The sequence below is a fragment of the Triticum dicoccoides genome, chromosome 6A (assembly GCF_002162155.2).
Source record: "Triticum dicoccoides isolate Atlit2015 ecotype Zavitan chromosome 6A, WEW_v2.0, whole genome shotgun sequence".
NCBI lineage: Eukaryota > Viridiplantae > Streptophyta > Magnoliopsida > Poales > Poaceae > Triticum > Triticum dicoccoides.
The window spans coordinates 393,780,632-393,792,689 of NC_041390.1; the positions used below are offsets into that span (position 1 = coordinate 393,780,632).

The window sequence follows — 12,058 nt, forward strand, 5'->3', positions numbered from 1 at the left end:
CGTCAATGTTCTTATCCGGCGATCCTGATGAAGATTCTAATGGAGCTTCTAGTTCGTCATTCTTCATTCTTTTCTGCTCTGGTGGATTCAAGTTGAGATTTATCGATCATATCCTTTTTATCATTTCAAATGTCTTCTCTTGCCGGTGCACCTCTTAATCATCCACTCCTCGCTATTCATTTGTTCCGGAGTGCTCAAGATATGTCAGAACATTCAAGTTTCCATTCTCAATTCGTTCAATCTTTTGCGAGGATGTTACCACATTCAAGCCATTTGTTTCAACCGGTGCAATCTCTCTTTTAAATCGTTCAACGGTGTTTATTTCGAGTGGGCCCTAACCCACAGGTCTTTTTCCAGGATCTTACCTGACTCTTCTTATTTTCCCGGAATTATTCTCAATTCTTTTTTGAAGTTTGACGTAAGAATGATTCATCATCAGTCAGATGGTTTATCCAAGATCTTTCAAATTCTTTTCATCATTGGCTCAACCTTTCCAATTTTCATTCCGGAGTGCCTCAAAAATTCTCAGTGGTGGTTCTTGTCATCATTCTCAACATTTGAACACCGAAGAAGAGTTTATTTTAAATCTTGCTCCATTCTCTACCATCCTCTCATAATTGTTTTCGATTGTGAGATTTCTTTTCACCCATCCGGAGCAATTTAGGAGACTTTTTAGTTTTATTCTCCGAAGGCCATCATTTCGGGATTATTCATTCCAGCTTTCAGCCATTGTTCTCCAAATCTTACCGGTGCATCATTCAAGTATTCTCTAATCAGCTCGTGATCTCTTCGTTCTCATGTATATAAATCCTAGCAAGCGTCTTCGTTCATTTGCTAATTCTTCCTGGTGTTTCTTTATCTTTTTCTTCGTTCATTTTCAATTCTTACGGTGGTTCATCCCTTCGTTATCATATCAATTCTTTCATTCTTTCAAATCCTACCGGTGGATCGTTGAAGACCTTCTCAAGTTTGCACTATATCTCTTCTAATCCTTGCTACAAGAATAAGTAGTATGCCAAATCCATTGTTGGTCATCAATTTAATTGGTGAAGGATAAGCATAATGTAATCCTTATTCTTGTTTCATCGAGTGAATTCAATTCCTTATTCCGGAGGTTCTTCATATCACATTCTTGGTTTGAGATGCTTTATCTTTTCTTCTGGTGTTCCAAGTTTCCATTTTATCTCGTCGCAAAGCTTCATCTAATCATTGCAAGGCTTCAATCTTATTCTTTTCATCCTTCTTTTCGTTGGATCATCCTTTTGCTACCGGAGTTCTTCATGGAGGCTCTACATGATGTTTCATCAAGGATTTAATCCCTTCTCCAAGTTTTCATTGAGATTCTTTTATAAGGAGCTCAAGCATTCTTCAAGTTGCAATCCGGAGTGCAATTCTTTCTACCGTATCTTTGGAGGTGGTATTAGGTCATTCTTGATAATTTGAGTTCATGTTTCATGTTTCACATGTTGTTAAGAATGAGGTATTTTAAATCCATCAACCTCTTCGTTGGAGTTATCTTGGGTTATATTTCACCTAAAGCTTTCCCTAAGGATTGTTGCTATCTATGGTGCTTAGAAATGATCTAACTTCTCCATTTATCCTACCGGTGAAATAAGTTTCTCGTCTTCTTGTTCATATCAATCCAATCTTGTTTTTCGTGAGTGGCAGGTTGTCACCTCAGAATTTGAGATGTATTTCATAAGACCATATCAAGCTTATTCTTTTCGTTGTTGATTTCCCAACAACTCCGTTAAATCCTTCTTTTCAAGGATGCTCTCTCAAATTCATTTGAGGTAGAACATGTTGTTTTCTTCTCCGTTCTTTTCATTGCATTATTTCATTTCTTCCGGAGGCATTGTGATGATGCTCTCTTCACTCATCATCTCGTATTGCGAAGATCATGTTCTTTCCTTTGCTTATCCATTCAACTGGAGTGTCGTGTTTTCATTCCAGTTCTCTCATCTTATCAAGTTTTACCTCCTTTCTCAACCGAAGTGCTGTCTGAAATCTTTCTTACCCCTAGTGCCATTCTTTCAATAGTTCCGGAGGCAACGCGTTGTTAATTTCATCATGTATCCTCTCATCTTGTCAAGTTCTTGTTAATTACTTCGATTTGCAGTCGGAGTGCTGTACAAATTACATCATTCTTAATCCTTCTCTATCTTGACTTAACCAGAGTGGTTTCAATATATATCTTACCCTTCAACCTCAAATTTTTCGCAATGTTCTTTGTCCCTCTTTTGTAACGGTGTGTTTTCGACTTTGTTCACCTTCGTTGTATTCTTTTCTCGAATTTGTTCAACCTCGCAAGGTTGTTTGTTTTCACTCGTTTGTCAAAGAAGCAACTTAGTTTTACCTCTCCTCTTCCTCTTCCATTTTCCCTCCGGTGCCATCGTAGATCTCGGGTCGAGATCCTCTCGTAGTGGTGGAGTGTTGTGACGCCCCGAGACCGATGTGCCAGGTGTCTTCGAATTATTCGCTGTTGTTGCCATGTCATTTGCTTGCGTGTTGCATTTCATCATGTTAGCATGTGCATTGCATCATCATGTTTTCAAAACCTGCATCCGTCCGGGTTCCCCCAGTTCCGTCTGTTGTCCGTTCTGAGCCCAGACACACTTGCACGCGCCCGCGGCACGTCCGAAATATTATTTTATAAATGGCCGGAAAATGTTCTCAGATTGGGTTGAAAGTTGGCGTGTGGTCTTATTATAGTGTAGATAGACCGCCTGTCAAGTTTCATCACATTCAGAGTTCGTTTGATAGCCCAACCGTTAAACTATAGCGGCAGTATAACCGGTCTAACGTCGAACGTTTTCGGTCTCCGGAAACCGTGTCGGGCTGCATCTCTCCCCTCTCCTCTCAGACCAAACCGCTCTCCACAGTCCTCCAAGGCCTAGCCTACCCCTCTTTGCATCGCGCATAGACCTCTCGTGCACGTCCGAAACTTACCCGGACCCGACCCGGGCAGTCGTCACCGTTGGATCCAGATCATCCCCAAACGTCTACAAAATATCATCGTTTTATTATTTGGACTCCCTAGCCTATTCTTTAGGAATCATCTGATTTCGATAGGAGAATCCAAACTCCCTCTTTTCCTTATATTTATAGACCACCACCTACCAAATCAAGCCTAACCCTGGACCAACTCCCTTCTTTTCCTCACCCCGCCGCCAAACCAGCTCCACCTTGGGATCGTCCCCGCAATCACCTGCACACTCACTTCTCTCCTCGTTTTCAGTCACCACCCAGTTCACCCCAGACTCCAGATCCATTCATCTGAACCGTTGGATCGTAATCCAACGTCCAAGAGGTGCCCCATGCAGCTCCCGCAGCCATAGCCTCCTCGATCCGATCTGGATCGGGAGAGGAGCACCTGTCCTGCTCCTCGTCGCCTCGTTGCCCCTCTCCATGGCCTCCTCTGCCGCCCTTGTTGCGAGTCGCCCGGATTCGTCAGACCCCGCGTCGTCCCCGTCGTCATGTCGCCGGCATAATCCGGTGATCCGTAGGCCTCGCCATGCCCTGCCTCTCCTTTCCTTCTCCTTTCCTTCTTCTCTCTCTCACTTGTGTCTCGTCGCCGCCGTTTGTAGAGTCCAGCGCCGCCGCTTGGAGCTCCTACGCCCTGCCGTACTCCGCCATGATTGGCCTCGTCACCACGCTGCTCCCGCGACAACCAGCCCCACCAGCGGCGCGCTGCCTTGTCGCCGCCGGCAAGCCCCTCGGGTGAGCCACGCCTCACCGCCCCATTGTCCTGCCTCATCGGCTGCTGTTTCTCCCTCTCTGAACCTCCTCCTTTTCTCGTGCGTACAGGAAGCTGCTCCTCGCTGGCCTTCCCTGCACGTCCGCCGCCGCAAGTTCCGTCACCGCTCCGCGCCTTGTCGCCCCTTCGCCCGTCGTCGGAGCTCTATTCCAGCGCCGCGCAGCTCCTCTGTTCTGTTCGAGCAGGCAACGAGCAGATCCATTCGCGTTGACCAAGCGAAGCAAGCGCCAGGCCCAGTCTGCTTCTTTTTGCCACGGCCCAGCGCACCCCTCCTCACCCAGCCGGCCTTCTTCCACTGAACTGGGCCTTAGCCCAATGTGAGCCACCCCAGTGCCCCACCTTTTTCTTTCTCTTGTTGGGCCAGGAAGTTTCGGCCTAGTGTAGTATTTTTTTCAGATCTGCGATTTTTGCCTATTATTCCAGAGACAACAGGTTGCAGAAAACACCCTAGACTCCATGCATTTAATAACTCACAATCTATGCAACAGATGTAAAAACTTCAAATATGAAATATGCTTAGTTTTTCATCTAGTTTCATAATATGTCATTTTCAGCCATGTTTAAAATGCCAGAAATGTTGTTTGTTTAAATTTGCTCAAATAACTTGTTAAAATGTTTTAATTCATAACTAAATAACTGTAGCTCGGTTTCTAATAAAGTTTATATGTAAATGGGGTGGAAAATGCCTAGTTTAACTTGGTGACATTGCTTTGCATGTTTAACAACTATAAAATATGGTTTAGGACAGAACAGTACCAAACCTTAAGATATGCACATGAGGAGTTTCTAGAATTGTTGTTTGTTATTTCCGGCCTCATTTAAACTTAACTAGATAGGTAGTTTGACTTTGCTTCACCCTATTGCCATGTTTAACAACATTTAATATTGTTGGGTACATAAAACAAGATCGAACTAAATAAGTCACGTGGTGTTTCGTCAGTATGCAACGGGTTGCATATGGAGCTCCACTTAATTTGTAGGGTTGTTTGTGCACTTTGCCATGCCATGCCTCATTAAACCGGACATGCATCATACTTGGTTGTGCATCATGCCATGTTCATGTGTTGGTTGTTTACTATGTTGTTTGCTTTCTTTCTAGTGTACTTCTTCTCGGTAATCCGGTAACGTTGCGTATGTGAGGATCCGTTGGCTACGTCCGTTTGTCTTCTTCTTGGACTCTTTCTTCTTCCTTGCGGGATCTCAGGCAAGAGGACCATGCCCTCGAAATCACTTCTATCTTTGCTTGCTAAATGCTCGCTCTTTTGCTATGCCTGTGCTGCGATACCTACCACTTGCCTTATCATGCCTCCCATATTGCCATGCCAAACCCCTAACCCACCTTGTCCTAGCAAACCGTTGTTTGGCTATGTTACCACTTTGCTCAGCCCCTCTTATAGCGTTGTTAGTTGTAGGTGAAGATTGGAGCTTGTTCCATCTTTGGAACATGGATATTTGTTGGGATATCACAATATCTCTTATTTAATTAATGCATCTATATACTTGGTAAAGGGTGGAAGGCTCGGCCTTATGCCTCGTGTTTTGTTCCACTCTTGCCGCCCTAGTTTCCGTCATACCGGTGTTATGTTTCTTGATTTTGCGTTCCTTACATGGTTGGGTTATAATGGGAACCCCTTGACAGTTCGCCTTGAATAAAACTCCTCCAGCAAGGCCCAACATTGGTTTTACCATTTGCCACCTAGCCTTTTTCTTTCCCTTGGGCTGAGCGATGTCCGGAGCTACCAGGGGCAACTCTGGGCTGGCCTACCCGACGTCTGGCTCATCCGGTGTGCCCTGAGAATGAGATATGTGCAGCTCCTATCGGGATTTGTCGGCACATCTGGGTGGCTTTGCTGGTCTTGTTTTACCATTGTCAAAATGTCTTGTAACCAGGATTCCGAGCCTGATCGGGTCTTCCTGGGAGAAGGAATATCCTTCGTTGACCGTGAGAGCTTGTGATGGGCTAAGTTGGGACACCCCTGCAGGGATTTGAACTTTCGAAAGTCGTGCCCGCGGTTATGGGCAGATGGGAATTTGTTAATGTCTAGTTGTAGAAAACCTGAAGTTTATCTTAATTAAAATGCATCCACCGCGTGTGTAACCGTGATGGTCTCTTCTCGGCAGGGTCCGGGAAGTGAACACGGTGTTGGAGTTATGCTTGACGTAGGTTGTTCTAGGATCACTTATTGATCATAGTTCATCGATCGTGCTTTGCCTTCTCTTCTCGCTCTCATTTGCGTATGTTAGCCACCATATATGCTAGTCGTTTGCTGCAGCTCCACCTCATACCTTTTACCCTTCCCATAAGCTTAAATAGTCTTGATCGCGAGGGTGTGAGATTGCTGAGTCCCTGTGACTCACAGATACTTCCAAAACTAGCTTGCAGGTGCCGATGATACCGTGCAGGTGACACAACCGAGCTCAAGGAGGAGCTCGATGAAGATCTCGTTCATTGTGTTGTTTCGTATTAGTTGATCAGTAGTGGAGCCTAGTTGGGACGATCAGGGATCTGAGTAGCATTTGTGGTAGTCTTCTTTTATTTTGGTTTCGTAGTCGGACCTTGATTGTATCTGGATGATGTAATGCTTTATTCATGTATTGTGTGAAGTGGCGATTGTAAGCCAACTATGTACCTTTTCCCTTATTCATTACATGGGTTGTTGTGAAGATTACCTCACTTGCGACATTGCTTTCAATGCGGTTATGCCTCTAAGTCGTGCTTCGACACGTGGGAGATATAGCCGCATTGAGGGGGGGAAAAGATCTGTTGTGCCGTCGTATGATTCTATATTTACGGGTTTGAAACCCTCTGGGATTTGATGATCCATTACTTCGTCTGTGAAGCATAGGGGGTGTGCGGCGCCTCTATACTGGGCTATGTCGCGACGCAGCTCGAATGAGTCTTGCCCACTGTGTTTGGCCCGGTCGGACTTACTTTTATTGTATCCGGCGTGACGATCCCCTCGGGTGAGCCATGCCTCACCGCCCCATTGTCCTGCCTCATCGTCTGTTGTTTCTCCCTCTCTGAACCTCCTCCTTTTCTCGTGCGTACAGGAAGCTGCTCCTTGCTGGCCTTCCCTGCACGTCCGCCGCCGCAAGTTCCGTCGCCGCTCCGTGCCAAGTCCCTCGCCTTGCCGCCCCTTGCCCGTCGTCGGAGCTCTATTCCAGCGCCGCGCAGCTCCTCTGTTCCGTTCGAGCAGGCAATGAGCAGATCCGTTCGTGTTGACCAAGCGAAGCAAGCGCCAGGCCCAGTCTGCTTCTTTTTGCCACGGCCCAGCGCACCCCTCCTCACCCAGCCGGCCTTCTTCCACTGAACTGGGCCTTAGCCCAATGTGAGCCACCCCAGCGCCCCACCTTTTTGTCTTTCTCTTGTTGGGCCAGGAAGTTTCGGCCTAGTGTAGTATTTTTTTCAGATCTGCGATTTTTGCCTATTATTCCAGAGACAACAGTTTTGCAGAAAACACCCTAGACTCCATGCATTTAATAACTCACAATCTATGCAACAGATGTAAAAACTTCAAATATGAAATATGCTTAGTTTTTCATCTAGTTTCATAATATGTCATTTTCATCCATGTTTAAAATGCCAGAAATGTTGTTTCTTTAAATTTTCTCAAATAACTTGTTAAAATGTTTTAATTCATAACTAAATAACCGTAGCTTGGTTTCTAATAAAGTTTATATGTAAATGGGGTGGAAAATGCCTAGTTTAACTTGGTGACATTGCTTTGCATGTTTAACAACTATAAAATATGGTTTAGGGCAGAACAGTACCAAACCTTAAGATATGCACATGAGGAGTTTCCAGAATTGTTGTTTGTTATTGCCGGCCTCATTTAAACTTAACTAGATAGGTAGTTTGACTTTGCTTCACCCTATTGCCATGTTTAACAACATTTAATATTGTTGGGTACATAAAACAAGATCGAACTAAATAAGTCACGTGGTGTTTCGTCAGTATGCAACGGAGTTGCATATGGAGCTCCACTTAATTTGTAGGGTTGTTTGTGCACTTTGCCATGCCATGCCTCATTAAACCAGACATGCATCATACTTGGTTGTGCATCATGCCATGTTCATGTGTTGGTTGTTTACTATGTTGTTTGCTTTCTTTCCGGTGTACTTCTTCTTGGTAATCCAGTACCGTTGCGTATGTGAGGATCCGTTGGCTACGTCCGTTTTTCTTCTTCTTGGACTCTTTCTTCTTCCTTGCGGGATCTCAGGCAAGAGGACCATACCCTCGAAATCACTTCTATCTTTGCTTGCTAATTGCTCGCTCTTTTTCTATGCTTGTGCTGCGATACCTACCACTTGCCTTATCATGCCTCCCATATTGCCATGCCAAACCCCTAACCCACCTTGTCCTAGCAAACCGTTGTTTGGCTATGTTACCACTTAGCTCAGCCCCTCTTATAGCGTTGTTAGTTGTAGGTGAAGATTGGAGCTTGTTCCATGTTTGGAACATGGATATTTGTTGGGATATCACAATATCTCTTATTTAATTAATGCATCTATATACTTGGTAAAGGATGGAAGGCTCGGCCTTATGCCTCCTGTTTTGTTCCACTCTTGCCGCCCTAGTTTCCGTCATACCGGTGTTATGTTTCTTGATTTTGCGTTCCTTACACGGTTGGGTTATAATGGGAACCCCTTGACAGTTCGCCTTGAATAAAACTCCTCCAGCAAGGCCCAACATTGGTTTTACCATTTGCCACCTAGCCTTTTTCTTTCCCTTGGGCTGAGCGATGTCTGGAGCTACCAGGGGTAACTCTGGGCTGGCCTACCCGACGTCTGGCTCATCCAGTGTGCCTTGAGAATGAGATATGTGCAGCTCCTATCGGGATTTGTCGGCACATCTGGGTGGCTTTGCTGGTCTTGTTTTACCATTGTCAAAATGCCTTGTAACCAGGATTTCGCGCATGATCGGGTCTTCCTGGGAGAAGGAATATCCTTCGTTGACCGTGAGAGCTTGTGATGGGCTAAGTTGGGACACCCCTGCAGGGATTTGAACTTTTGAAAGTCGTGCCCGCGGTTATGGGCAGATGGGAATTTGTTAATGTCCAGTTGTAGAAAACCTGAAGTTTATCTTAATTAAAATGCATCCACCGCGTGTGTAACCATGATGGTCTCTTCTCGGCGGGGTCCGGGAAGTGAACGCGGTGTTGGAGTTATGCTTGACGTAGGTTGTTCTAGGATCACTTATTGATCATAGTTCATCGATCGTGCTTTGCCTTCTCTTCTCGCTCTCATTTGCGTATGTTAGCCACCATATATGCTAGTCGCTTGCTGCAGCTCCACCTCATACCTTTTACCCTTCCCATAAGCTTAAATAGTCTTGATCGCGAGGGTGTGAGATTGCTGAGTCCCCATGACTCACAGATACTTCCAAAACTAGCTTGCAGGTGCCGATGATACTGTGCAGGTGACACAACCGAGCTCAAGGAGGAGCTCGATGAAGATCTCGTTCATTGTGTTGTTTCGTATTAGTTGATCAGTAGTGGAGCCTAGTTGCGACGATCAGGGATCTGTGTAGCATTTGGGGTAGTCTTCTTTTATTTTGGTTCCGTAGTCGGACCTTGATTGTATCTGGATGATGTAATGCTTTATTCATGTATTGTGTGAAGTGGCGATTGTAAGCCAACTATGTACCTTTTCCCTTATTCATTACATGGGTTGTTGTGAAGATTACCTCACTTGCGACATTGCTTTCAATGCGGTTATGCCTCTAAGTCATGCTTCGACACGTGGGAGATATAGCCGCATTGAGGGGGGTACAGATCTGTTGTGCCGTCGTATGATTCTATATTTACGGGTTTGAAACCCTCTGGGATTTGATGATCCATTACTTCGTCTGTGAAGCATAGGGGGTGTGCGGCGCCTCTGTACTGGGCTATGTCGCGACGCAGCTCGAATGAGTCTTGCCCACTGTGTTCGGCCCAGTCGGACTTACTTTTACTGTATCCGGCGTGACGATTATCATATCGCATAGTGGCGCGGCCTCGTGATCCGTAGATCGATCTTGCATGTTTTGCTTTGTCCTCCAATACGTCTCGCAGGTCTGGCGTATTTCCCCATGCCTTTTTATTTGAATGGCATCGGGGCGCGGGCTGAGCTTTTGGCCGGAATGCGTCTATGTTGCAGCCACGAGGTGGCCGATCAGCCGCGTCATACGCCGGTGATGTAGGTTTCAGTGCTTCCTCCTCCAGTCGGGATAGCAACCTACACTTTGGGTAACTCTTGGAGGGGCGTTCGAGTTTATATTCCTCGGCCGCCAGGACTTCAGTCCATCTGTTAGCTAGCAAATCTTGATCAGCTTGAAGCTACTGCTGCTTTTCTTGAGGCTATTTGCCGTGGCTATAAGCCGGTGCTTGAAGCGCTCTTGTTCGACGGGATCCTCTGCCACGACGAATTCGTCATCGTCGAGGCTTGCCTCGTCTTCGGTGGGAGGCATGTAATTATCATCCTCCGCCTCTCCATCTGCCGCTCTCTCAGGAGGGCTAGCTCCTTCATCCTCCTTCTCTAAATCTTGCTGGAGGGTATTGTTGTTGTCTTCGGCACTGTCCGGAGTGCTATTATCTCCGGTGCCGGTGTCACTACTTGTGCCTTGGCGGGACTTAGAGCGGTGCCGCTGATGCCGGTGCTTGGGTTGCTTTTTGGAGGGGTCATCCTCCGTTGTCTCATCGCCATTGCCTTCTTTGGGTGTATCCACCATGTATATATTGTATGATGAGGTGGCTGTCCAGTGCCCTATGGGCAGTGGTTCCTCTTCGTCTCCCGCATCGTCGTCCATACCGTCGATGTCTTTGGTGTCGAAGTCGAGCATGTAGGTTAAGTCGTCGACAGTGGCTACTAAGTGGGTGGTGGGTGGGCGGCGAATTTCTTCGTCATCCACATCCCAATCCTGCCGGACGTAGTTCGGCCAGGACTCTCCTGATAAGAAGAGAGACCTTAATGAGTTCAGTATGTCTCCAAAAGGCGAGTGCTGAAAAATATCCGCGGAGGTAAACTCCATGATCGATGCCCAATCGGATTCGATAGGAACGGGCGCAGGCGGTTCGGAGTCCATGGACGGAGAAGGATCCGACAGTTTGGCAACACAGCTCACGTGAAGGGTAAGGTCGATATTCGGCTCGATCACCGCTAAGGATACGGCCTCTGTGACGGGGTCTATCCACCCGTCCATGGATGGCGCAACTGGCTCCAAATTGAGGCTCGGAGCGGCTGGCGGTGCGATCTCCTGAATATGGTCCGATGGTAGAGCTAAATCGTACTCATCGTGACCGCGCGGCGCACAAGGTAGGGGCTCGAATCCATCAAAGATCAAGTCTCCGCGGATACCGGCCGTGTAGTTTAAGCTTCCAAACCTGACCTGGTGGCCAGGGGCGTAACTTTCGATCTACTCCAGATGGCCAAGCGAGTTGGCCCGCAGTGCGAAGCCGCCGAACACAAAGATCTATCCGGAGAGAAAAGTCTTACCCTGGACTGCATCGCTATCAATGATCGTAGGAGCTATCAAGCCTAACGGCGACGACACAAAGGAACTCTCAATGAAAGCACCAATGTCGGTGTCAAAACCGGCGGATCTCGGGTAGGGGGTCCCGAACAGTGCGTCTAAGGTGGATGGTAACAAGAGGCAGGGAACACGATATTTTACCCAGGTTCGGGCCCTCTTGATGGAGGTAAAACCCTACGTCCTGCTTGATTTATTCTTGATGATATGATTATTGCAAGAGTTGATCTACCACGAGATCGGAGAGGCTAAACCCTAGAAGCTAGCCTATGGTATGATTGTATGTTGTCCTACGGACTAAAACCCTCCGGTTTATATAGACACCGGAGGGGGCTAGGTTTACACAAGGTCGGTTACAAAGGAGGAGATATACATATCCGTATTGCCTAGCTTGCCTTCCACGCCAAGTAGAGTCCCATCCGGACACGAGACGAAGTCTTTAATCTTGTATCTTCATAGTCCAACAGTCTGGCCAAAGGATATAGTCCGGCCGTGCGGAGACCCCCTAATCCAGGACTCCCTCAGGGGGGGGGGAGGTTGATTTTGTGAATGTATTTGTGGGAATATGTGTCGATGACATCTCAAACAAAATTTTGCATGCAATGTGTGTGAAATGGAGGCATATCCATATCATATATAGAGGATCGGGCGATCCACGAGAAGAGAGGGAGGGGTCATAGATATTGATAGAGTCGAAGATAGGATCAAGTGGGTGGGTGCCAGATCGATGAAGAGAGCCATCGAAATTGTGTGTGTGTGTGCAACTCAAAGATATAGGGCGACTGACCTACCGG

The 12,058-nt window shown here is 46.6% G+C and overlaps 1 protein-coding gene across 1 annotated transcript; it reads left to right on the plus strand.

The window, feature by feature from the left end:
- The first annotated feature begins 3,147 nt into the window (after positions 1 to 3,147).
- LOC119319209 lies at positions 3,148 to 6,183 on the plus strand. Its single transcript, XM_037593696.1, has 4 exons — positions 3,148 to 3,502; positions 3,588 to 3,720; positions 3,808 to 4,074; positions 6,134 to 6,183. The coding sequence occupies exons 1-4, from the start codon at positions 3,409 to 3,411 to the stop codon at positions 6,162 to 6,164; spliced, it is 525 nt and encodes a 174-aa protein (XP_037449593.1). The 5' UTR covers positions 3,148 to 3,408; the 3' UTR covers positions 6,165 to 6,183.
- Positions 6,184 to 12,058: the final 5,875 nt, after the last annotated feature.

What these genes read in the sequence shown, in the direction of transcription:
- LOC119319209 (XM_037593696.1), top strand. Translation starts at nt 3,409, where the DNA reads ATGGCCTCCTCTGCCGCCCTTGTTGCGAGTCGCCCGGATTCGTCAGAC. An exon ending in CCGGCATAATCCGGTGATCC is followed by an intron (nt 3,503 to 3,587) that starts GTAGGCCTCGCC and finishes CGCCGTTTGTAG; the next exon opens with AGTCCAGCGCCGCCGCTTGG. An exon ending in GAACTGGGCCTTAGCCCAAT is followed by an intron (nt 4,075 to 6,133) that starts GTGAGCCACCCC and finishes TTCCAAAACTAG; the next exon opens with CTTGCAGGTGCCGATGATAC.